General features: G+C 39.8%; 2 protein-coding genes across 7 annotated transcripts in view; both read left to right on the forward strand.

The window, feature by feature from the left end:
* Positions 1–836: 836 nt before the first annotated feature.
* uchl3 (ubiquitin carboxyl-terminal esterase L3 (ubiquitin thiolesterase)) lies at positions 837–5,209 on the forward strand. Its single transcript, XM_028591062.1, has 9 exons — positions 837–990; positions 1,185–1,196; positions 2,004–2,132; positions 2,251–2,407; positions 3,402–3,487; positions 3,960–4,007; positions 4,140–4,215; positions 4,370–4,428; positions 4,516–5,209. The coding sequence occupies exons 1-9, from the start codon at positions 949–951 to the stop codon at positions 4,603–4,605; spliced, it is 699 nt and encodes a 232-aa protein (XP_028446863.1). The 5' UTR covers positions 837–948; the 3' UTR covers positions 4,606–5,209.
* A 994-nt stretch (positions 5,210–6,203) lies between these two features.
* lmo7a (LIM domain 7a) overlaps positions 6,204–27,071 on the forward strand; it is a 47,719-nt gene continuing 26,851 nt past the window's right edge. For 5 of the 6 annotated variants that reach the window (XM_028590550.1, XM_028590553.1, XM_028590552.1 and 2 more), the window contains exons 1-5: positions 6,204–6,640; positions 6,879–6,986; positions 13,543–13,613; positions 15,415–15,484; positions 19,893–19,999. In XM_028590550.1, coding sequence (XP_028446351.1) covers positions 6,918–6,986; positions 13,543–13,613; positions 15,415–15,484; positions 19,893–19,999 — 317 coding nt within the window. In that variant the 5' untranslated portion in view covers positions 6,204–6,640; positions 6,879–6,917. The remainder of the gene's footprint in view (positions 6,641–6,878; positions 6,987–13,542; positions 13,614–15,414; positions 15,485–19,892; positions 20,000–27,071) is intronic. The other variant, XM_028590555.1, reaches the window with a different exon arrangement.

The raw sequence follows: 27,071 nt of genomic DNA on the forward strand, positions 1-27,071 counted from the left end.
GGATACGTTTAGACCAGGGGTGGCGAACCTGTGGCTCTTGAGCTGTATGCGGCTCTTTGCCTGCTCCTTTGAGGCTCTTACTGTGTGGCTGGGGGCTGTGTTATTGGTAGATTTTTATTTACTTTTTGAAACATTTCAGATAAGTCAAAAAAAAAGCATTTGAATGCATCTGCCGATACATTTGCCAATTATTTTAAAATAAAACATAATGCAGCAGAGTTTTTTTATGGACAGATCCTGCAACCTGAGGAAAGATCACCTCCCTCATTAACCCTTTCACTGCTGAATCAGATTGTTTGAAAGCCCCTCTAGTGACAAGTGAGTGAAAGTCGCTTCGAGTGGCCACAACTGAGTACAACCAGACCTAAATAGGATTGTGGATAACAAAGACTGTCAGGTTTCCCACTGAGTCAATCTAAGTAAGAAAAAAAACCCTGTTGCTGTTGTAATGTGGACCTGCATGTGTTGTGTGGCTTTTTGCTATGGTGCGTGTTTTTTTGTGGCTCTTAATGCTGAACTGGTTGGCCACCCCTGATTTAGACTTTTCTGTAACGGGTGTGAATGGATGTGGGTGTGGAACAACAACCACAACCGCTGATCTCTCTGAAACACGCCCATGACCCTGGAATGATCCACTGTTGGGCTGGTGGTGTGAGTTATACATTCCAAAATCCTTTATTTTGCAGACAAAGAGCCATGGCACAACTATCTATGGCAGAAAAACACTTTAATTGTATTTTCAATATATGTAAAGTGTCTATTCATATCGAAAAGTAGTTGGTGTGGTGTATGTATGGTTTATTAAAAAAAGTCAATACCCCTGCGCATCACCTAATGGTCAAGGTGCACTTTTCTGACGCGGAAGCGATTTCCAGCTGTCAAACAGATTTTGGGAAATCAGTTTCAGCTGTCGGTTAAAAATAAAATAACAGTCGACATTACTTCAAAATGGATAGTCCACGCTGGTTGCCCCTGGAGTCGAATCCAGAAGTATGTAATGTTGATAATTCTTCAAACTATATTGTTTAATTGAAGTCATTCATTCACAAGCATGTTATGGCTAGCTAGCTAGCTAACTTGTAGCTAACGTTAACAGTTAGAACAAAAGCTAGAGCCGGTGTGGCTGCTTTGCTAAATCCAAAAGCAATTTGATTCATATTTTTATTTGTGTCTTTTCATTTCAGGTCATGACAAAGGTGAGCATTTCCTTCTGATTTAATTTAACACCAGATGGGTCTGAATAATCAGCGGCAATGCGACTTGCAGAGGGACAAGGCCTACCCAGAATCAATGCTACAACCAACGTAACGTTATCATTAAAGAGTTAAAGTTCTGAAATAAAGTAGCTACTGTCTGATAAACATAACATAATACAATAGGCCGCGAAGAATTTGGCACAGCTATTAACAGAAATTATTGTTAGTATCATACTGTAATTGTATGTCCAATAATATATATTTTATAAAGTTGTCTTACCCTATTTCCCGAGTTTCATACATGAAAAAAAAAAAATTGCATGGTTAGTTACACTCCGTACAGCTGTACATTACATTTTCTCTAACATTATCCTGACAATGTAGCTTCTGACCTAAAGTAAAAATGTCCAACTTAAAGAAGCCAAAACATCTGAATAGTAACCCTAGACTAATTGCTGTCCACATTTAACAATGTCAAGAGGTTGAAAAATCCCTGTAAAATAAGGCGTTACCCATATATTTTACATAAGTATTTTATATAAATAGGGGACAGCTGTTTTTATTTTTATTTTCCAAGGATTCCTAACAGAAGTTTTAGTATGCTGGCATGCAGTGATTATTTATTGTTACAGACAGGCATTCTAGCCTTTTTTGGGGTTGGGTAGGAATTAGTTGTTCCTAATGGTAATCAGGAGCCAGCGAGCTATGTACAACCTTACTTTGAGTTAAACTTGTCTGGCAGGTATTGTTAGGTTAGCTTTCTTGTCTTTTTGTATGCATACAAATTTACTCTCAGCTTTTGTGCAGTTTGTAAATTGCTTGGGTATGAGACCAACCTGGCAATTTGGAGATGTATATGGATTGGATCCAGAGCTTCTCAGCATGGTACCAAGACCAGTGTGCGCAGTGCTACTTCTCTTCCCAGTGACCGAGAAGGTACATCTTTGGTGTAAAATGTATTAACCGCATGTTCATGAACCATAATGGCTATCTCCACATTATGTATGCACACAATGTTCAACAGATAGTTCTCTTCTCTCCTACTTGTTTCCAGTATGAAGCATTCAAGCAAGAAGAGGAGGAGAAACTCAAGGGTCAGAAACAGGAGGTCTCTCCTGACGTCTACTTCATCAAGCAAACTATTGGAAACGCCTGTGGAACTATAGGATTAATTCATGCAGTGGCAAACAACCAGGCTCACCTGGATTTTGGTTAGTATTTAATCTGTTCACGTTAGGGCTGGGCTATATAGATATATTTATATTTCTATATATCGTCAAAACGGTGTAAAATTGTATATCATATTTTTATTATTTCATTTCTATCGCAATGGCGAAAAACCAGCGGCGGAGTTGTGTTATGGCAATGTTTGTCATTTAGACGACACTTTATGTTCTGATCCTTGCATGTTATGTTCATTTTGCACTAAAGTTCTTAACAAAATGAGAAAATTCTCAGTACTTTTCATTTGTCAAGTATTTAATTCCTCTACTATGCAACAGTAAGTTGCTTGGTTTTGACACAATCGTTAGCCTATTTTTACAAAAGCGTCTGCTACGGGGCCATAACGTGAGGTACGAGGTAATGGAGCCTTTTATACATTGTCATGTTTCTTTAGAAATAAACAATGGGCAAATAGTCTTTAAACACTTCAGATGTAAAATTATTCGCTGTCAAAGTGATGGCAAAATGAATGCTAGTCAGTGAAATGCAAATGGGAGGTGATGGCTTTGTAGCATCAAAATGGCGCCATAGGAGGTTTGAGTTCTGAAGCGAAGCTTACCCCCTTGGTTGCTGCACTTCGATGGCCGCCATGTTGAATCTAAACAAAAAGCTGCTTGCTCGCTTCTCTATCGTCATCGTGTTAAACCCGCCAATAGCGCGCCAGGTGGATAAGCCAGTTTGTGATTGGTCCCTGCAAATTTGTAACAGTAGCAGGATAGAATAACGTACAGGTTTCCAGCCTGAGCTGCAGGGCAAAATCAAATCGCCGGCAGATCGGGCTGGGTTTACCCAGTCTAGGCAGTTGTATGATTGCGGAGTTGATCGAGTGTGGGTTAAAATGACTGAGTTGCCAATATAACCCTATATATCCATTAAATTTGGGTTTTATTACATTTTGAGAAAAACACAACAAAAGTCTCCTATTGACATGTCACCCAGTGTTTTGTATAGATTTTACTGCATGTTGTCCTTTCTCCTCAGAGCCCGATTCTCCTCTTAAGAAGTTTATTGAGCAAACCTCTAAAATGACCTCAGAGGAAAGGGCCACTTTCCTGGAAAAAGATGAGGTAAGAAAACACTGAAAAAGTCTTTGCTCAAGGACTGGGTGGGAAGTGCGCAGTTAAGTGTAAGTTATTTATTTATTTATTTATTTATTTATTTTTTTTTATTTTTTTTTGTCTGATTTTCTCAAAAAGGTTTAAGGGTTTGTGCTCATTGTATATTTTCCTGTTATGTTAGTCTGTGTTTTGGCCCCAGACCTTTTTATCAGTGTTGAGTGATTACACCATGGGAAACAAATCCTCTATATTTCCTGGTACCTCTTAGGCATTTACAATTTTGTATAGCAATTCTGTAGCTGTCATTTGTTTAACAATACTAGCCTTGTGTACATAAAATTCGTAAATGTGTAGGAGATTGGCCAAATTACCATGAAGGACGATACATTTAAAAAAAAAAAAAAAAAAAAAAAAAAAAAACTACCAGTGGCCACTGCTTACCCAGCAAATCATTGGCTTTTTTTCCTACTCTCCGTTTCAGAGTATACGGGTTACACATGAATCCAGTGCACAAGAGGGACAGACTGAGGTTTGTATTGCGTTTTAGACTCTCCGTGTTGTCTGAGGATGCTTGTGCCAAACCAACGCCACTATTTCTGTGTTGAATTTCAACGAATGTTTGACTGAAAAGCTGTTTGTGTTTATTTCTTCTGTGTTTTAGGCCCCAAGTTTAGATGAGAAAGTGAATCTGCATTTTATAGCTTTTGTGAATGTTGCAGGACAGTTATATGAACTGGGTGAGTTAACCACTGTTCTATCAAATGTATTGAGTAGCATTTGTGTCCTTGTTGATGGTAATTACTTTAATTCCATATTTAGTGGTTGCAGGTTTGAAGCAAACAGAAAACTACCTGATGATCTCGCTCTCTCTTTTTCTTTTTATAAACCTAGATGGCCGAAAGCCTTTCCCGATTGGCCACGGAAAAACTTCAGAAGATACTTTCCTCGAGGTAAGACATCACAGAATAAAACCGACAAATTGTCATTAAAAAAATATCTTAAGTTGCAATTTTCTGACGTGTTTGATTGCACTGCAGGATGCTGTCGAAGTTTGTAAGGTCTTCATGGCTCGCGACCCTCAAGAGGTTCGTTTCACCATCATTGCCCTTTCTAAAGATGCATACTGAGAAAACTCTTGGGTCCCCAGAAAACAAAAAACCTTACTGCCAAACATTCTCAAGTGCTGACTTTATTGGGAAATTTTATTTTTATTTTCTTTCAAAATACTTGTGGAGGAAATAAAATGTCAGGGATATCCTTCTGAAGTAATGTTCCATTGTGGTTATACAGTACATCATTTGTTACGACTTGGATGAAATTCTAAGAGAGTCGAAGTACTCCTGTGCGACTTCCAGTTCCCCACTGCTGAACCATCTCGATAACTGTAATACAGATATCAGCTGTACGACCCTGACACTGCACTATAGTTTGTTTACATGGCATGTTTGGCTTTCAATTAAGTAAGAAATGAAACAAATTGTCCACGTAACTAAGGGAAACTCACCTTCTTTATTACTCTTGGTTCAATGATACATACTGTTTGTAGTGATTTTTGATCATGCGTCTAACCACATGGTCAAATCCAGCTGAAGAAACATGTTTTGCAAGGCTTTAATTGCATTAATAGTTTTTGGAAGAAAAAATAAACAGGCAAAATGGTTTTGTATCTAGTAATGTTCTGAAAGGTTATCCAATAAAAAGTCTCCAGTAAGTGAGGCTAACTGAACGAAACGGACTGTGTGGAAGGTGCCTACATTTTTGTAATAAGAATTATAAATTCTGTCAAATAAAAGGCAAAAGTATTAAACATTTCTCTTGTGGTTCTTCTCTGTAACACCAACATTTTCGTTACAAGTATTTATCTATTTACCTTTTTGTATAAATTTTAACTTTGATGGGTTTATTGTCTGGTGTATACAACTTGATCAGGCATACTGAAGAGAATTTAAAAAAACAAACATGACAAACTGAATTGGCAAAATGAAATACTATTAAGAAATCAGAAGTGTGAAACATGCCTCTCCCGTGGAAATGCAAAATATAGATTTTGAATGAAACCAGAACCTGCACTAAAAGTTGCCAAAACCACCCAAATCTTGCTGAATCTCATTTTCATTAGTATGCCACTCTACTAATGTATGCCAGACAATGGAAAAATATTCAAAATACCTCCTGTTAGGAGTATGCTTTTTCTCAAAATGTAAAGGATATGTTCACTTTTTTTTTTTAAGTCTCTTAATACAGAAGGTGACCATATGATAGTGATTATCATTTCTTTTGTTCATATTGGGCCCATACACCTGATGAGTTTCTTTTACATTTTACAGAAAAGGTTGACTTTTGCAAATTGCTCATGATTTCTTTGTTATATTCAGTCAAAGCCAACTGTGTGCTCCACCAAAGGTGGACTTCTTCAGAGGCTACTCCTTAGACAGTTGTGAAAGAAGTACTCGGATCCTTTTAGGGAAAGTAAAAATACTAATATAGAAAATGTACTCCATTAGAAGTAAAAGTCCTACATTCAAAATGTTATCCGCAAAATATCAGTAATATCACTTAGTTAGGGGTTAGGTTAGTCACTTACCAATTGATGGAATTACATTTTTCACTAAGTCAGTTGTTTTCCAGGCCCTGCATTGCACTCTAACCGCCGCTGCGTGGCGTTGCAGGAAAGAGATTTGTTTTAACAGGAGAGACTAACTCCTTCAAGTAGAGGAATTTATCCAGGGACGCAAACTTTTTTTTTTTAACATTTGGTTAAACAGTTGCTACTCAGCAACCCACATATTTAATACTATTTTGACCTGAGGAATAGTAATGTGAGAATATGTTGTAGCTGGTTATGATCCAGTGTAGACTGTACGGGCAGCAGTGAAAACCTGGGATCAAAATAATCTTCAGAGAGGGAAATAGCCAACTTGTTTTCACCTGGAAGCCGCTCAAAGGACCCTTGGGTGGTCCTCGGACCCCATTTTGGAAACTCTCCTGCCACAGCCTAATGCAGCTTAAACTTCACGAGAAGAGAATCCTGTCAGTGCCTCTACCAGACGAGGTCGAGCCCGGCTCGGATTTTGAAGACTCGTTAGACCGCTGCATAGCTGCGCGTAGAGTGTGAAAACAGCCCTAAGAAACTAACCACAGGTGTGTCGGATGAAAGAACAGGTAAGCAACAGCAAGGTGACGCAAAGGGAATGCATAACTGTTACACCTTGCTTTCAATCAGGGATGAGCTGTTGGACATGAACAATAGGAGGCATTTTTCCTGAATGAGTAGTGTGATTACACGTTCACCTGTGATGCTCTAGATATTGCTTGACGAGTTCTGAGTGCGTTTTATTGAGTCTGCTTGTTTGGACTGGCCCACATTTTATGTCGCTGGACTTTAAATGCGGGCCACTAGGAAGCGATTTGGCCCCAGCTCGGATAATACGTGTTTGTGATGGAGTGGCGTCAGCAGTCCACTGTCAGCTACGACGAAGCCTACTTGGAGGCGCAGAGATGGATTGAGGTGAGTAGAAACTATCTCAACACCTTTCTTTACAACAACTGACAATAATATTGGAAATCATAAGGTGTAAATCAAATTGGCAACTGCTTGTGATCACCATATTGCAATTCAGGACAGATTTTACCCTCATATACTATATGATAGTGTTTGGCTACTATGATACCTGACATGAGCCTATTCAGGTGTAAAGATGAGTTTGACTATCCAATAAATGTCTGATTTAGAAGTATGTTGCTTGGGTTTCACTCAGCTGCTTAGCCCAAAGTTTCAGATAATGGTAGTCTGGACCAATAGATGCATGGATGCATGTGTCACCCTTGACGTCATGTCTCAGGTAACTGGTAAAATAGAATCAAGTCTATTATTTCAGCCACTAGAAATCATCCAAGCATTAGCCATGCCCCTCTATTTTATCCGTCTCAGAATACAAGTACATTGATTTGAACGCATTCATCATTATTGTTTGCTTGCTGCTTCCTTTGTTGGCTCTTGCCTATACCAGCTTATCGGTTTGTTTCCCAGGGTTTAATTTGAGGCTACAGTTTCAAGCATGTACTGTAGTGAGAAAATAACCATAGCAATTAAGAAAAACAATCTATTTTACCACACACCTGCTCTAACCACAGATCAACCCAGATTAGAACAGACCAATTGACTGGGTTTGAGGTTTCCACCTTGTTTATGACACTTGCTATAAAATGTAATACTCGTAACCATACACAGAATATTCATATTGCTATTTCAGATGTCGGAAATGAATCAAAAACTTAAAAAAGGAATCACACGCTATGGCTCCTGTGATGTTTGTGACAATTTCTTAACAATATGTAATAGTAGTAGAGGTTTCAACAGGTGATTCCTTTTCTGAGGCAGAAAAAGTTTATTTTTATGGTCATAATGTACCCAGTAATCAAAATACAAAACAGCTACCAACTCAACAAAAACCTATCCACCAGCTCTTTTATTTCCAAAATGTCAAATTATTTAAAGTTTCCATCCAACCTCCAGCCAGACTCTCATTCCTTCTTTTCTTTTTACAAGCGGGTACAATTATGTTTTCCCCATCTCGCAAATTCTCTTCCGAGCAGGGTGGCGTGGATCTGCTGCACGGCTGTAACTAAACAAATATTGTTCTAATTTCATGAGGGGTGAATCTGAATTCTTCTGATGTGACATCAGTGTCTCTCCCACTTGCACACTGGCCCATTGTAGTGGCTTACCTCGTGGATGGTGGTGGGGGCATGTAATCTCAGGCAGGGTCAGGAATATTAGTGAGAGAGAGCAGGAAGCTGAATAGGTAAAGGTACCGGCCATGCTACGAGTATATTTACTGTGTAGGTATGAGAGATTTTGCCGTAGGGGAAATACAATAGCAATCAGAGACCAAGTTCTGGCACGAGACAAACACTTTCCCCTCAAAGACCAAGTTTTGTGGCTATTGGATTCTGCCACTGAATGATTAACAAGCTGCTTGGCTTCATAGCACTTTAAACAGAGGCATGTGTGCATGGCGAGGTTGGTGGTATTGTTAAAAACTAGAAGAAATGGTCTGGAGCCTGTCACATGGACACATTCCGGCATTAGCTGCCATGGCTGTGATCATAGTCCCCTCAGAGCTGGCCTGCTGTCAGCACAGGGCACTGTGTCCTACAACCACAGGGCTGAGTAGAATAATAGAAGTCCTTGTTAATTGAATAGAAAGGCTATACGTCTGAATGTTTTGACAATCGAGAACAAGTGGCAGTGTTTATGCAACTTACAGGTCAGAAGGTCACGCATATGCCCGTCTTGTAAACACAAACACAGTCTGTTATGAGTAATAATTAAGTTAATTTGCTTGTTAGTAAACTAATCAATGCTTATTTAATAGATGTGATCTGTTCTAGTGCTTTTTATGGTTTCACTGATGGTTTTAGCAAATATAGCTTGTTGTATTAAAGTGCTCATATTATGCTTTTTGGCTTTTTCCCTTTCCTTTATTGTGTTATATATATTTTTTTGTGCACGTTATAGGTTTACAAAGTGAAAAAGCCGAAAGTCCATCCCAAAGGCACTTACCATCTTCCAGAGAAAACACTGTTTACAAACTGCTCCAAACAGCTCTATTGTAGTCCAGCCTTTACTTCTGTGACGAACGTGCATCACTTTGTAACACACGTTATAATGCTTGCCTAGCTTATACTCATACTCTGCTAAAAAATATGGTGTTATATTGAAAATTAAACCATGTAAACCTTTTCTCATATAACCTCTAATTACAATTATGAACCTGAAAATGGGCATAATATGAGCACTTTAATACATCACAAGCATAGTGCAGCAGTGTCAGACATGTCATGCTAGTTTTTCTTTTGTTAAGGTTCTAATGGATATTATTATTATTATTATTATTTTCTCAAAGAGCCACTCAGGAAGGTGTTACCCTAAATACTTAGAATACCTCTTTAAACAGGTTTTAGGTAGGGCTTCACTACAGCCATTGATTTGCTTTAAGGTCATGTAATAACCCAGGCCATAATCTGTATAGGATTTCAGCTCTAGTTTTGGTTTTACTCCCCTGCGTTTGTGTGTGGCTGGTTGAAAAGGACTGCATTGTGTTCCTCACATACTCTGGAACAAAGCAGTCAATCAAAGGTAACACGATCCGGTGGATTTCTTGTAGTGTTGTTACTTATCTTCATCTTGTTGTTGCTGAAGCAACTCCAAGCATCCTTATGGTTTTGGTGTATGTTTTTGGGGAAACAATGTAACACAATGCCACATTGGCAATTGACATTGCTTGAATGCATTATTTTCATTTTCAATCAATCTGCTGAATATATTCTCACAATTGATTGTTGTTGTCCATAAATGTCAGAAAATAGTGCGATGTGCCCATTTTAATAACCCAGAGCCCATGGTAAAATCTTTAGATTGTTTGTTTTGTTCTATCAACAGTCCAAAACTCAAAGATATTCAATTTGCAATGAAATAAAACAGAGGAAAGTAGCAATTCTACTTTTTTTTCCCCCTCTTTCCTTGAATTTGTGTTGTGTTTTTCCCCACTTATCTATTTCTAGTAACTTATGGTGGTCCTGCAGCCAATACTCATGAATGGCCTTCTGTGACCATTGTTTCTGTGTTGTTTTATCATACCATGAAGTGTGTGACTGGACCGGATCATTAGTCACCTCACTGTAGTGCCCTTTGGGTTTTTTGACTGTTTAGATAAAGAGCAATTAGAAACTAGGACGCATGCATTCAGATGTACTCACGTGAAACAGGACCTCACACATATGCCGATGTAGTTCTATGTTTCGGATATGTTAATGGGGTTGATACTGATTCCTTCTACAGTAGTATATTTTCCTTGAGTCAGATCCCTGAAATATTTGCAGAAAGTCCCAGTTGCCCTCTGATGACCCATGCCCCTGTCCTCTGCAAAAATGTTTTAGGAACAATTAGTGGAAAGGGGGGGGATACTTCAATACTGGTTTGACTCAGTGCCCTGCATGAATAAACAATAGTTGTGGTCACAGACCCAGACCAAAGACTACTCAAATCATCTGATCGGTTTTGTTCTACCGAGACACAATTTTTGGTTCACTGCAATAATAATAATAATTTGAATTTTAATAATTTTGTAACTTTAAGAGCCCGTAATGAATTCTGAATACCACATTCTATCTTTTAATGTCGGGGTGGGGGTGAGTCGTAACAAGACCCAGTTCTTCAACATGTTTAGCAGCACATTCTTAAGGGGAGCGATGGTTTGGTTTTGCAGGAAGGCAAGCTGTTTTTGAAATTTCTGCTCCTGCTTTAAATCTCCCGTGTTAAGTCAGAGTAGCAGTATGTTGTTGCAGATTAGAGTTGTTATCCCACATGGCGGATTCAACAAGAGAGAGAGGGCACAGCAGGCTGGATCTAAGGGGAGTTAATACCTCTAATGATGACGATCGAGAGGAGAAAGCTATTCTGTTACAGCCAGCTTAGTGCAAGCTTCAGTGCTAGGGTGGGTCCCACCTTCCACACGCCAGCTAGGAGATAATATCTTAATTATCACATTCATTCTGTTTCTTTGTTACTTTGATGTTTTTTCTTACACATTTTCTTATCAAACATCTTAAGTCAGCACCAATATAGATGTAATCTATGATTGGTGCTGTGATTGTGCTCTTTCCATCTGCATTGTTTGTTTGCATACATTAATCCTAGCGGTTGCCCCTGCTTACAGAACAGCAGGGGTCAGGATTTCATATGCCAACTGCAGCACCTGACTGTTTATACACTGTACTGTGAAGTTTTTTTTCTGCGTATGTGAATATGTTTGCGGCTTTGCTTGTCTGTGTGCCTGTTTATTGTGTCTGGTTATGATTTTATTTTTGTCAGTGAAGGAGGAGTAGGCCAAGATTCCATTATGTTTTGTAAACGAACAAGTATTTCCCAACCATAGCTTCATCGCATTGTGCGTTATTCATCTATCACAACATGGTCTAATTCTCTTGGCATGATGGATATTTAAGCCTATCTCAGGTTACCCAGGGTGCGGTCTTAGGTGTAAAACGACTTTGTGTGAAATAATAACAGTGTCCTCTAGGCAGTCTATCTAATTGCTCTGGTTTCTCCTGCCCTCCACAAAATGATGGCCTGTGCTTAGCTATGCCAGTAATTGTCCCAGCTTTGGTCCCTTTTCCTTGAAAGGGAAACGGCACATCCGACCAATTTGGTTTGTGCGACCCATTCGACTTGTTTTGCCTTCGGCGTAAGTGTGTGCTTGTGTGTGTGTGTGTGTGTGCGCTTTGGTTATTGGCAAGCTGTCTTATCTTACTGGGTACTTACAATATAATATGTGTTCCTCTGCCCTATTGGTAATGTTAATTAATGAATTTCCATGCAGTCAGTTTCAATAATATTAATAATTAGCGACTGTTATGAAACTAATTCTGCAACAATGTAGCTGCCAGTCCTCCCAGTTTGTTTCTTTTACTGGGATCATTTAGCACAGGGGTGGCGAACCTGTGGCTCTTGAGCCGTATGCGGCTCTGTGCCAGCTCCTTTGAGGCTCTTACTGTGTGGCTGTGTTATTGGTGGATTTTTTTTTTTTTTTACTTTTTGAAACATTTCAGATTGGTAAAAAAAAAAGCACTTGAATGCATCTGCCAATTATTTTAAAATAAAAAATAATGCGGCAGAGTTTTTTTTATGGACAGATTCCGCAACCTGAGGAAAAAAAGTGGCCACAGATCACCTTCCTCATTATTAACCCTTTCACTGCTGAATCAGATTGTTTGAAAGCCCCTCTAGTGACAAATGAGTGAAAGAGTGGCCACAACCGAGTACAACCAGACCTAAATAGGATTGTGGATAACAAAGACTGTCAGGTTCCCCACTGAGTCAATCTAAGTAAGAAAAAAACCTATGAAAACTGCTATGTATTATGACTTTCATTAGATATGGAAGTCACTGTTGCTGTTGTAATGTGGACCTGCATGTGTTGTGTGGCTTTTTGCTATGGTGCGTGTTTTATTGTGGCTCTTTATGCTGAACTGGTTGGCCACCCCTGATTTAGCAGGATATCTCAAAATCTTGTCTAAGTGAAATATGTTGGAGAGTTAGGCCATGGGCCAAGTGATTAGTGTTTGATACAGATCCAGGATGTTTCAGAAAGTTTTCTAGAGCATTACACAGCATTTTTGAGCATTTTTGCTATTTACTCATGAAGTACTGCATTTACTAGAATGCAACATGTATACATGTCTATGTCTATAAAAAACTGAACATTTTCTAAAATAATAAATATAGAGGATTGTGTAGAATTAGTAGAAGTATGCACTCCAATTGCTTTCTAAGGTTATGATTTGTGTTGGATATAGTAGCTTGGGTACTGATTGTTTAAGACGTTGATGGTGGAGACATTCCAGCAAAACAGAACAGGAAGCTCTATTAAGGTGTGGACATGAAAACTTTAAAAAGCATACCAGTGTTGCCTTTTTGCGGAAATTCAGATTGCCTATATGAAAGGCTACAAATTGTGGATGTAATAAAACTACAGATGAGGAGGTTGTTTGTTTCTGTGTGTCTACTGTATATGTTCATGCGTTTAAGTGTGTAAGCTTGACGTCACGCATGCAGTGTGTGTATGTTTTCCTGCATAATGACTCTTGGTGTTCGTGCAGTGGTGGTTTGAGATCATGGGAAAGGCATGAGGCTATAACACAGCGCTGTGTCCCTCCAGCGCTCCAGATGCTCCCATAGCCTTGCGGCTTGGGCAGCCTGGCTCCAGCACAGTTTTAGCACAGCTCTCCCATTTCCCAGCAGCTTTTAGCGTTAAAGTGAGAGGAACGGAGCCACTCGAGAGCCCCTGGGGAATACCTGAAGAATTGTGCTCAACTCTGTCCCACAGACACTGTAGTAACTATGGAGGAAATACCTCTGACTTCCTCTGCTACTGTTCTCAACATCCTACCTTTCTTCTCCAACCTCCCCACCCCACCACACACACACTAACCCCCGCCTCCTCTCCTCACCCAACCCTTCTCGCTATTTTGCTCACTGTTTTTGTATCCCTTTTTTCCAGGCAGTAACCAAGAAAACATTTGGGAGCGACGACTTCCGATCAGCGCTGGAGAATGGGGTTCTGTTGTGTGAGTAAGTACTGTGCTGTTCCCAGGCACCTCTCTTAAGCCACTCATTCATATGGAAGCCCTCTGCTCTCCTCCAGGTCTGCGCTCCAATGTAAGTGTTACTGATATTTCCCAGCCAGACCCCCTGCCGGGTCACTGTTTGTTTGTCAGCCACATAAAGTGAGCCAGTGTTTCCAGACAGCACAATAGAGATTGTATTGTGTAGTCATTTGATGTTTCCAGTGTCAGATCTGCCCTCTGTGGTCTTGAGAATATGAAGTGTGATCTATTTCAAGAGGAGTTGGGTTGCCTGTTTGACAGATGTTATAGATCTGTGGATGGGCAGAGTGCCATCCTTTACTTTAATGAGAGCTGTGAGAAGCCGTGTAGTGAATGGAAAGCCTCCAGCTGAAACCACATCGGAGAGCCAGGGCACCCTGCTTTCTCATTAACCCGGATGCATCAAGAGTTTTGATGAGTTAGAGGAACAAATTTATTTAGAATTGGTTTTTGCATTGATTCACCAACTGCTCTTTTAAGACTTGTGGTGTGTGTGTGTGTGTGTGTGTGTGTGTGTGTGTGTGTGTGTGTGTGTGTGTGTGTGTGTGTGTGTGTGTGTGTGTGTGTGTGTGTGTGTGTTTGTGTGATGTCCCTCTTATACATGTATATGTGGGCAGCCCTGGTGTATGGACACAGTGATGTGATTTGCACGAATCAGCAGGAAGCTGTAATTGCCAGCAGCCCATGCAGAATCTTCCAAACCCCTATTGGCATCGTTTCAAAGAAGAAGCCCATCGTTCTGCTGATTTGAGCCTGACTCCACTGTTTGCTCGCTCTCAGAACAACAGTGACACGTTCATTCAGGGAGCTGTCCATGTTTTCTCAGCGTGAGGAACAGGAAGACCGAGATCAAATCGCTTTCACTTAGAAACTCAGCCTCCATTCCCATTGTGTCGTGGTTATCACAACTGCTTGGAAGGGAATGTTTAGTGTGGGTCGCACACATGATTACATCCTACTTAGGTTGCAGTGTGTTATCTGATGAAATATTACCGCTTTCTATTGTTTCACCACTAAATGAGTAACTTAAATTCACATTCCTTTTGCATTCTTTCTCTGCATCTATTGTCAACCTATTCTCAAACCCCCCATCCACCCTCAGTCTGTCTGCTGAGAGAGCAGAATATACTCACTGCAAACACCCTAACTCATTTAGTCTCATGTTGAGCAAGTATAAAAAACAGTTAATATTAGCTTGACCAAGTACGACAGTAAATGCTGTTTACTTGTTAGTGCATCCATCCATCCATTAATATATGTGAGAATATAGTCGTTCAATCTGCAACAATTTTGATAATCAATTAATCAGTCAATTGCAGCCCTACTCTGAGTATACTGTATTATAAAGTATGTAATGTGAATGCAAGACCTGCACAACAGAGTATTTTTTTTACACTGTGGCATTGTTTGTATTATTTGGGGAATTTCTACCTTCCCTTTTTAAGACCCTTTGAATAAATGCATCATCATCTATCAAAACCCATTACTGTTAAGTTAATATGTGGTTATTGCAGGTTTGTTTGGGGTTGTTCCAGTTGAATAGGGTATGTTTTAGGAGAGTGTTTACATCATGGTGCAGCACTAACCATTTACTAAACTGAAACCAGGTGGCCATCATTAAACAAAGTCGTAAACACAAAACACCAAGACTTTGCAACACTTTTTTTTCATTCCTTTTTAATTAGACTAGCCTAGCCAATGACAAAGTGCTTTCACTTACCCTCTTCCTTTCCCTAATATTCTCTCTCTCTTTCTTTTGCTCGCAGTCTGATCAACAAGATCAAGCCTGGTATAATCAAGAGGGTTAACAGACTGCCCACACCTATTGCTGGACTGGTAAGTCTCTTTTTTATTCAGCTTAAATGTGGGACATAGGACATTGCATGTACATTTTGTCAACAGCTCCTTCTAGTTTTTCTTTTACACAGCTTTGTGTCCTGTTATTACTGTTGTAAACATGTCTGTTGGGTTGAGTATGTGTTAAGATGTGAGGAAACAAAGTGAGGTGCAGCAGCAGCAGTCGACCCAACTGGTGACAGGTCTGAGGCATGGCTGCCAATGAGGGAGAGGTGTTTGCCTCAGTGACTTGTCGCTCCTCATAACCATCCACACTAATAAGTTCAGTGAACGTGGAGCTGCTTGAAAGGCCACTAGCCGCATTTGAGTGCATCCTAAATATGATGTCTACCATGCTTGAGGCTGCGTTCAATCAGTCATTTAAGACAAAAAGTCTTTGTACTGGTATATAATTAGGTTTTTGATTGAGTGACGGGAGGTCAGAAGGGGGCAGAGTTTTGGTTTACTTAATAACCTGTTATTGAATCACAAACTTCTTCACCTTTTCAGGCCTGGCAATGTCTTCAAATTGAAGCAGCTTGTGGCAGAGGCCTTCTGGGCCACAGTGGCTCAGTTGTTTTGGGAGTGTCTGCATGCAAGTGCTCGGGAAGTAGAGGTTTGAAAACCCTACCTTAAACCCATCCCTCACAAAGCTCTCTCTTGTGGGAGTAATTGAGTCCAGCTGTCTAGGGGAATTATGGAGAACCCCAACCTTAACCCAGCCAGTCTGAGTGTATGTCGGTGGGCTCAGTAACACTCAACATGTTTGGCAAGACAATGACAAGTTTGCAGTAGAAGAAACAGTCTGGCATTCATGCTAGATGTAAACAGCAAACATGGTATTTGCTGTACCAAACACTGTATCATCATATCTGTGTTATGACATAAATCAAATGTCCTGTCAGTTTGTTTTGGACTGTTAGTAATTTAACTGGCTGGGCACCTGCTGAGGTAATGAGGTAAAGTATCTCCTCCATCAGTAGCGCTGGTGTGGTATTTCCGAGACTTGGACACAAACCTGAAACCACCTGATCATAAATTCTCCAGCAAATGTGAAAGCTCTTGGTTGGCCAGCGGCTATCAGTTACTGCCAACCACATGGAGAAAAGTGGGGAGCTCTCTAAACAAACATTACTTACTCTCACTCTGCTGTGAGAATAGAAGTCAAGTAGTGTGCTAAGATTGTCCTCTATCTCTCATCTCTATAAATAGTAACGTGTCTGTTCTTTAAGTGATGGAATTAAGTAATTGAAATTTTCTAATTGGATTTTAGCTGTGTTCTTTGAAATTGGGAAATAATTTAAGCATTAAATGTATATGTTTAGCCACTTTTGTCTTCATGTATGCTATTCATCTCCCCTGAATGTTGTCAGGGAAGAAGAAACTGGTAAAATGCTGCTTTTCTACTAGCCTATGCCTAATTTCCAAAATGTTGCATTGCATGTGGAAGAAGGACAAAGAACAAGAGTAATGTTGATGGTGCCTTTAAAAAGAAAATTTAGATACAGTATCACTTGAATCTGTGCTGAATGCAAAGTTCTTTGCAAACATGCCTCATTGACACTCAAATATGAACATTTCATGTCATAGTCTTGCTATCTGAAAGATTTCAGGACCCAAATCGTTACCAGGCTTCAGCTCTGGTGGAATAAACAGCCCAGGGAGGGAAAAAAGGGGAAGAAAATGGAAATCTCTGGTTTTTCGGAATATTTAGCAACATTGGCTTCAGACCTGGGCTTATTCTTTGGCTTCACTTGTGTCCAAGGGAATGTTTCCCATGTCAGCACACTTCTCTGCCTGTTGCCAATCAGTCAGTGAATTGTGGGTTTGGGTCAAGGCACCCTGGTTTGGTCCCGGTTCTGCTTTTACCAGTGCTGGGCAGGAAGCCGACAAGTTGTGTGGTGGGTCGGCCAGCTACGTGAGCGGGGGCCTGGATTTGAGGCCCACTGGTATGAATCCAGAGGGAGGGAGTTAAAGATGACTCCATCAGCATCTGCCCACCGTAAATACATTGTAATTGACATGGTGCTGGATGTTCCCGCATACACCAACTCCTTGGTGAGTTGAGGTAGAAGTGGGAGGAGATAAACAGACAGTCTCATGACCCTGAGTGTGTCTTTACTCATCTAAATGCCTGTGTAATCATACATGCAATGACCATGTTTTGTTACTGTATTTGTATGTATGGGTGCATGTTATGACTGGATCTGTTGGGAAAGGAGGGTATTTTATAGGGTCTGTTTCAGGAGACGCAGCATTTCAAGTATTCTTCTTGGTTTATTTTCACAGGACTGAATGTGTAGCCTGATATTTTAACCATAGCTTTGCTTGGTGTTTGAAGGATTGCCAAGGGTCAGTTGAGGGTAATTGTAGAGTATGCCCATCTTAGACAAAGAATACAGTGGAAGAAATAGCGTGACCACAATGTGACCAGTATGGACGGAGATCCTTTTTAAAAAAAACAAATCCGACACCTTATGAGTCAAATCTATTTGTCTCTCGGTGTGAAATGCTTAAATCAGGGTCCTCAAGTCGGCATGAGAGGATTAGAGGCTGCTGGATGGTTTCAGCATATTTAGCAGGATTATGTGCAGGCACAAGTCAGCATAACATTCCTTCATCATTATCTCTGCAGGTTCTGGGACTGGTTGTTAAGGTGGGGGGAGGGCTTTAATTGTGTTCATAATGCTCTTTGAGGTTAAATGACATTCATACCTACGTAAGTGATATTAATTATTATTTTCATATAGGCCATGATTACATTAAGGTGGGTTTTAGGCTAACGTCCTTTGTGAGATTTTCATCTACATTGCTGCAATAAGGCTCAGTTGCCTTTTATGGCCTGCATTCTTTCAGAGTATAGAAATAGTTGCCTAGTTTGTCCACCAGAGAGGACTGACAAGTTTGTTATTACCTCTGCCAAGGAGATTATGTTTTCAGTTTGTGTTTGTCCATTTGTTTGTTGGTTCATTTTGTTTGTTTGTTTTGTCTGTCAAACTTGGTGGAAGGGTATAGCATGGGCCAAGGAGGAACCCATTCAATTTTGGAGCGGATCTGAATCATGGGGCGGATACAGAAATTATCTTTCACTTTCGTTTACATAGCGAGATGGTATACTTTGAACTACATGTAAACTATTTTACACAGACAAGTGAGAGAGATAAAGGTCTGTATGAGATAACCCAAAACCCATGTAATTAATGTCAGTTACTCAATCCTATTCTGTATCAGTCTGGAAAATTACATTATTACGTATATTGCCAAGACAAAGAGGAAGAAGGGAAGATCTCTTCTGTGTTATAATGAATAAAGGGAGGCCCTAGCGACTGTATACAGAATTGGGGTGTTTGATCCTTGGCCTGTAGGGGCCCACAGTGACCTGTAGGGCCCGTCAAAGTGCCGTTCAGGGACAAGCAAAGCTGTTAGTAAGGGATTCCTGCAAACAGAGGTCAGCTCTGTCCTACCATTTGCTAATAAGCATGTTTGCCATTTAAATATAGAACTAGCTACCCCTTAATTATTCCAGCCCATGTTGAAGCCATGTGTCAGATCTGTCCCAATGGGAAGTGCAGATTTACAAACAAGACAGTTGGAAATACAGCTGGAAAAAGTCATAACCCCGGATAGAAATTGTGTTTTCAAGGTTGAAGATTACTTTGAAATACATGAGATGTGTGTATTTTTATAGATTTAAAAAAAAAAAAAAAAAAAATATATATATATATATATATATATATTATCTTTTTTGCTATTGTGCTTTAAACTTCCACATCTGTGCAAATCATGTGCACACATATAAACTTTATGCAATATGAAATGATTGACATAGTGTAGGACGCTCCCATGTCCTCTTGAGTTGTTTCAGGAGAAATATTTCTCAGTTTCTGTCACTCGACCAATGTTTCATAGCAACGAAATGTCTCCAAAATACTCCACCGCCCCACAGATTCCACAGGTATTCTCGACTAAAGGGCATGGCAGAGAGGGGAGGGGACAGTTTCAGGGTGTGAAGAGAAGGAGACTGCAGTAGGCATTGTGCTCCTATGTGTGTCAGTTTTGCACTTGCATGGCCGGTTGGGTGGGACTTGTGCAAAACTCTGATGACATACTTCCTCGTTTTGGTTTTGGTCCCCATCCTAACCCAGCCCACAGGTAGCTTTGCTGCTGTCAATCTGCTCCTGTCACGCAGCCTCTCCCCCCTTCCATGTGTGTTTGTGTGTTCTGCGCTGGATCACTCCTTATTTGCTACACACATGCTCCTCCCCGTCCCTCTCTGTTCTCTGCCGATATGAACTTTGGAAGCAATGAGTTGCAGGCTGTGTCCCTGCCAGAAAATTCTTGAGTGACTATTCTTTGCCTCTGCCTCTGAAGGTGGACAACCCTCATCCCTGCTTTGTTCTTTGTCCAGGACAACCTTAACGTCTTCCTCAAGGCCTGCGGGAAGCTCGGACTAAAGGAAGCACAGCTCTTTCACCCAGGAGATCTTCAGGACTTATCCACAAGAGTTACAGTCAAGTAAGTGTTGAACTTGTGAGCGTTGTAATATATTAATACTACTGTGATGTTTTGATACCTGTCCTTGCCATTCACAGAGTTTAGGTCCTTCTGTAAGCTGAGTCCAACTCATGTTTCTTCCTTGATTGAACAAATTCTCACCTTCTAATTATGGTCCCATTGAACACAAAAGTATATATGACATTTAAATGTAACTTTCAAACTATACTGTATTTCAGAGCATGTGTCTCCTTATGTAAGGGATGATTTAAGCTGCAGTTAAAAAAGGTCAGGACTATTTTCAGTGTGTGTGTGTGTGTGTGTGTGTGTGTGTGTGTGTTCTTGTGTTGGTAAGCACTTGGTTAAGCACAGCTCTGTGTATTTCTTTAAAATATGACAATTGACTCAGAAGTTTCTGACAGTTGCTCTACTGTTAGTTGCGTTCCGGCCAGAGCTGTATGAAGTATGTAGAACAACCTGTTCAGTTTTTACACAGGTCTGCCCTCAGGAGGGAGTGAGGTAAGGCAGAGCCTTGAGCACAGTCCATCCACTGTGACACAGCACCGCTGTGCAAGCACAAAGAAAGGTGCTTTAGCAGCAATACATGCAGGTTTTTAAACTTAAAGTAGATAGGCACCTAAAAACAAATACATCACTTTTGGTGTCAAAATAATGCAAAATGATGTCATGAAGTTGTGAGCTTTTTCACAATGCTGCATACCAGTGGTGCTCCTGTTTGTTTCTGCAACTCTATGTTACTTAGTTGTGCAATTAAAGTCAGTTTGGATGTTCCGTTAAGATGTTGCCACAACGTCTAGGAACATTTTTCCGATGACCCACCCACTCATTTATTCTTCAGTAACACTGACAATGGTTTCGAAACCACAGCCGTCTCATAAACACACGAGGCAGATGCACTGTACATTGGAATATGAACTCTAAATAAACAAATCTGCCTTCCTTTTATCAATACACACCCTTTACCCACAGCAGAGGATATGCTGCCCTTAGATACAGCAATATGATTCACTAAATGTCTCATTCAGTGTCATAAATATAGAGACAATTATTTTATGGACCTGTGGGTTATCAGACGTTTTCCCTCTTGCATAACCTTTTCCCATGAAATTGAAGGTAAATAGCTGTAGTTCTTAAATGACACAACATGATTTAAAACACTTTTTGCATGAACTCCTTTAAATGTCCCAGTCTTGTTCTGTCGGAGCTGAGTGTACTGTAGCTCAACTCTTTGCCACCATGTCTGTCTGTGTACGGGGGTTTCGGGGTTGGGGGGGGGGACTCACTTTCTATTTTTAGGACCTTGGGGTCACTTTGACAAGCAGGATTGATTGGAATGGTATCAGGACTCCGAGGAAGAGCTTTTAATAGTGTGTTGGCTCCTCCCAGTACATTCCTCCTCTGCATGTTGGTCTTTACAGTACACCTGTGTGTGTTTGTGCACTGTGAAAGTTTGAATGAGGTTTGCAGTTGAGGTTGTGGTTTTGTCCCTGTATCATCCAATATGGGAGTCTGTTCATTCAAAGGAAAAGACAGATATTGTTATTTGTGTCTTTGATTGCTGCTGCAGCACACTGTAGCTCACCTCAGATGCTCAACAGTTGTTGGTTCTCAGTTTTTTAGATGAACCTGCAACTGCTCTGACTGTTCCAGCTGAGTGTTTTTGTACACAAGTTAGTCATGATGAATTGTACAAAGGGAATCTCTTCTTCAAATAGATTTCTTAGTCACTTTTGTTCTTAAATGCAGCATCATTTCATCCCCAACTGCAGTATTTATTACTCATACTGAGAGAGATGGCGCACAACATAGGGAAATAATCCTAAACAAGGCTGCAGTAAAGCAACCAATGGGTTTTATTCCACTGTTGCTTATCAGAGCCTATGTTGCAAATGAGCCCCAGAGAGCAAAGCACAGAGAGAGAGAAAGTTGTCCCTATCAGCTGTCTTTGCCCCTTGTGTGTGTCCAACCTTCACTCCCTTTAATCCAGTCTGACAGGTGCTTTGCTCAGCTTCCCTGTTCTCTGTTTCAGCAGCAATAAGGTTGTTATCCTGTTGGTGCGGTAAGTTTCATTTCAACTACTATTTTTGCAGCACACCCCTTCACTGATACATAAGGCAATCAGCTGCCTTTTAATTCTTTCTCATTACTATCTTTTATACATGTTTCAGTTTATTTAATTTTACTTTTATATTTATTCATATCAGAAAGTAACAGTTACACACAGAGTGAAACTTTAACTTTTGTATGTGCATTAGGTTCCCCATAGTTTTGTATTTGAACTAGAGTTGCAAAGATCGATGATTGATCAAAGTCGACCAACAGAAATTTAATCGTCAACTATTTTGATGATTGATTAATCGTTTCAGTCATTTAACGAGTAAAATTGCCAAATATTTTCTGTCTATAGCTTATGGAACATGAGGATTTATATATATATATATATATATATATATATATATATATATATATATATATATATATATATAAATATAAATATATATATAAATATATATATAAATATATTATTTTTTTTTTTATTCAACACTAGTTCACTGAAAAAGAAACTTCTCATTGACTTCAGATTGATTAGTATTATTGAGCTCCATGAGAAATGCTAAATTTCACACATTGATAGTGTGTGCTTGAACTCTAGTTATTAACCAGGCCGGTATTTTTTTTTACATGAATCTGGAGTGAGATATTGACTAAAGCAAGGTGTGCTGAGAACACCGTTTAATTTGTACTGGTCTGTGTTGTCACAGCAGCCATAAAAGATTATTGGATGTCTATTTTGACCTTTGGAGCTTTGCAGTTGTTGTAGTATTGGCCTTAGCACCATCTGAGGTAGATGTTGCACTATTGCCTCACAATGTTGTGAAACCTGCTTTCTGACAAAGATGTTTAGTAGCTATAAAGACAATCACTATCAAAATTTGTCATATATGATACATATAACATGACAAACTGTTGTAATAGAGGAACAGACTGATAAGAGATTGTGTGCTGTTGAGTGATGTGTTCTGGAGGACGTCATCCACGTGTTGTTGAACTATAACCAAGTGCACACACCCAGAGGTGTAATACTGACCAGACTGAATCTGATTCATTGGAGGATATGATTCAGTGGCTACTTTAGACCAACTCTGTCCGTTTCTAACAGCTGCCCAGGAAATGAGGGCTAAGGGCATTAGAGTGCTTCAGATGGATCATGGCATCTGAAAGTGCTCTCTTTAACTTCAAGCACTTCCTTTAGACCCTTAGCTGCCATTTGGAAAATCAGCAGCATGGAGTCAAGGCTGGACGAGGACCACAACTCTTGAGTTGACATAAATAAAAAAAGCTAGAACATGCCAGGATTTCCCTAATGATCAAAAATTTCAGCTGATTACTGTTCTCTTGACCTCTTTGAATGTTTTAACAAGTGCCATGTGTCATAGACATACTTAAACAGGATATCTGCCTTAGAAGGTGGACATTGCAGTGTGTGGAACCAAGAATGCACAGTCATTATACTGTAACATTACACACTGTGCTGATAGACTGTAATTGCTGAGGGACTCCCATGCCTATTCAGCTTATTGTTGTTTACCCCCCTTATACCTACTGTATATCATAGTAAGTCTAAGAGGAATTACAGCATATCTGATCTCATATACTGTAGATGTTGTAAAACTCAGATGCAGATGTATTTGCACTGAACGTTAAAATATCCTTTTTTCGCCACTTTATACACTATATCTAAGAAGGAAATATTGTACTTTTACTACACTTACACATTTATTTGACAGCTATAGATACTAGTTACTTTGTCAATATCATTTTACTGATAAAAAAAAAGTGATTCACTGTTATAGATTAAGGAGGTATAATTACCGTCCCCTAAATCGGACATTAAACTTCTGTTTACATGTTAACATCAATAATAATAATCAAATAACGTAATATACAGTATATATGTTCATATATAACATATATACATAATACTCTGCAATGTACCTCTATGCATAATCTACTTTTGATACTTGTGTGGCTATAATTAATGTTTTTTATAATAGCAATGTATCAAATGACAACGTTAAACCAACTGAACCCACAATGATGTCCTGAATCTTCAGCTTTATTTTTTAGCGAGTGTAAAACATATGGCTATGAGTCTAGCTTTTGCTCCGTGACCTCCAGTAACTGAAAGAACAAATCCCCCACTGAGAGGAGTCCAAAGTCTCACTTGTCGCCGCCGTTTGATTAAGCAAATTATTGACAAGAGTTGACTGCTCACCAAACCGAAAAAAAGGAAACTGCACTGGATCAGCAGGTACATCAAAATACGTTGTCCTTTGCGGAATGTCAATTACCCTTTTTAAACAATAAATAGAGGAGTGGTTGTGTGGGGTGACATGATTTGGATTATGCAATGGCATCCCTGGCTCTAGATCAAACCAAATGTTTGAACTACCTGAAGGAATGTGCTGTTTCCCAGACAAATGGTGACTGACTACAGAGCCTGTTATCAGAATTTATTCAACACCAACTTACATTGAACCTCATGCCGTGTGTGTACTGCTATTAGTTTAATACTCACTGTGGCAAAGTCTAAATGTTCCTGAGTGAAGAAGGGCAAAAAAGTGCCCTGTGTGTTAGTATTCCGGGTGTGGTTCAAGGGAGCTGGCACTGCACGTTCTGGTTTCTTGGTGTTATATATGGCACTGCCGTCACTTGTAGCAGTATTGTGTGAACTGTGGGCAGATTGTGAAACCAAACGAGCGATGATGGTGGCAGGACAATAAAGTTTCTACACCATGGACACGGCCCTGGCCAATACAAGGGTTATATTTGTGCTACGTAGTTGACTTGGAGAGAGAAATGCCAGCCTCACCCTGTTGCCTCGCTCACAGAGGCTGCAGTGTGTCCGATAACTACGCCACAATGATGCCCGACACTGTCTAACCCACAGCTGATTTCTCTATTCAAACTCGCCTTGTGTCTACATTTCTCAGGACTCCTGATGCACGAGAGTGGTTGGGTGTGTCTTTAAATGCAAAGAATTTCATTATAATGAAAGAACATAGATGAAGGATGACATATGTGGTGTTGTTGAATGCTGCAGAGCAAGTGATCTTCATTGCAGAGGTATGCTCCTGATCACACATACACACCCATTTATTTAAGACTATGGTACTGGGTTTTTTTGTCTTTTGGTTGTCTTTTGGTTGGATGTCTCAAATAAGCAGAGCTGCCTTGATCTAATTTGAGGCTGTACATGGATTGAGACACATCCTGTGGTCTCAGTTTGTTCCATGAACAGTTTTCACCTGTATATGTTTGTCTTGCTAGAGATTGAGACATAATTTTGCCTCGTTTTGCAGGACAGGTAAGTGATTAACTGAATTGGAAAGATCATGGACTTTTAAGTAGTCGTTCTTATTTGTCTAATATTTGAGTAGTGGCTCATGGGTTCCTCAGTTGTATGTGTTTCTTTGTGTCTCTGGTTTGTATTCTTCAACTCCTTCAAGTCAAATGAAATAAATTGCATGTTTCGGTACAATAGTGTCACGCAATACTGTCACAGTTTGACAAGATAGAAGTCAATCAGGTTCATTAAAAATATATAAAATAGACACCTGTTAAGTTATTATATAAATATGGGTTTGAGTAGTCTCAAATAATCGTTGCATCTATAATTTGTGCAACTAATGTTGATTGATCATGTAGCAGTTGTCCACCTGTGTTGCACTGCGTGGTTGATGATTAGCCCCACAGTGAGTGGCTAACTTTCAAGTCATCGCCTCTTCTATCTTTGCATTTCCCCTGGAAGTGAAAAGAAGAATGATGTCTCTCACCCTTCGACCTCGGCAAGAGAGTGGTGATGTGAAAGTCTCTGTAAGCATGCAGAGATTGAGGCTTATGGCTGAAATGGCTAGCTGGTGGAAGTAATGAGAGCGTCCTGTTAATTTGTCAAGCCGGAGGGTTTCCTGTCAGAGGACTATGTACTTACTGTATAGCACGTATACATTGTCTGATAGGGGTCAGCCGCTTTAAAGACCCTGATGTGTCCTGTTTTATCTCGTAAACCAGACCATTTATTTTACCTGTAACATAAGAACCAAACCTAACAAAAGATTTCCACTCTAAAAGACAACACTTTATCCTAATGTCATCTGTTTGACATGGTATGTATTGAATTTATTGTCACATTTGAACGGAATGGAGTGTTCATAAAATTCCTCAGAGAAGCTATTCCTAGCCTCTGTGCAGAACTAGTGTGTTTCAGACTCTGATGACGTTGATGATTGTGCTAACCACATGAGCACTCATCTGATTTTGCTGAACAGTCCTGAGGCTCTGGAGGCCTGAATATAGCCCTTTAATATATTTCCCTTCAGTTCAGCTTTTACCACTAGCCATAAATAAGCATTATGAGAAGCAGTATGGTGGCAGTTTTGGTATACAGCTACTTTTTTTCTGAATCTGGCTACCACTGCTGTAATCTTAGATTTTGTAACTGTGTTCCAAGCCACACAAGAGATGGGATTATTTTCTCCCGCCTCTTTTATTGGGCCTATAAATTTGCAATATGCCAAATTGGCAACCGTCCATTTCAGTTTTCACTGTTGGCCTCTGTAACATGACGCATACTGTTGAGAAAGTTGATCTTCTTCCCATCCCACTGGTTTAATCTTTAACAGTTCATGTGTTTTATAATAAAATCCAATTTTTTTATGTAAAATCTTAATCTGACAAGTAACTATAGCTGTCAGATAAATGTAATGTAGTGAAATGCAGTGAAGTAGAAATGTAAAGCAACAGATTCACATTTGTACTTAATTACAGTATGTGTACCACTGAATGCTATATTGGACAGTCAGTGCTCATGTCTCTGTTTCCTTTGTCCCCTGATTTTAAAGAATTTAAATGATGTGTTTAATTATACATCCTTGCTTTGTTTCCTCACCCTAAACCAAGTAACCTATATGAACCCGAACATGTAAGAAATCCAAGTGCTCATGGGTAGATAGGCATGTGTGACTATTGCATTACCACATGATAGCAGGAATGTGTAGCATGCACATGAGAT

The sequence above is a fragment of the Perca flavescens genome, chromosome 11 (genome assembly GCF_004354835.1).
Source record: "Perca flavescens isolate YP-PL-M2 chromosome 11, PFLA_1.0, whole genome shotgun sequence".
Classification (NCBI taxonomy): Eukaryota; Metazoa; Chordata; class Actinopteri; order Perciformes; family Percidae; genus Perca; species Perca flavescens.

Coding starts and splice junctions, on each gene's coding strand:
- uchl3 (XM_028591062.1), top strand. CDS start 949: ATGGATAGTCCACGCTGGTTGCCCCTGGAGTCGAATCCAGAA. Junction 2,408..3,401: donor CCAGGCTCACCTGGATTTTG/GTTAGTATTTAA, acceptor CTTTCTCCTCAG/AGCCCGATTCTCCTCTTAAG. Junction 3,488..3,959: donor CTTTCCTGGAAAAAGATGAG/GTAAGAAAACAC, acceptor TCTCCGTTTCAG/AGTATACGGGTTACACATGA.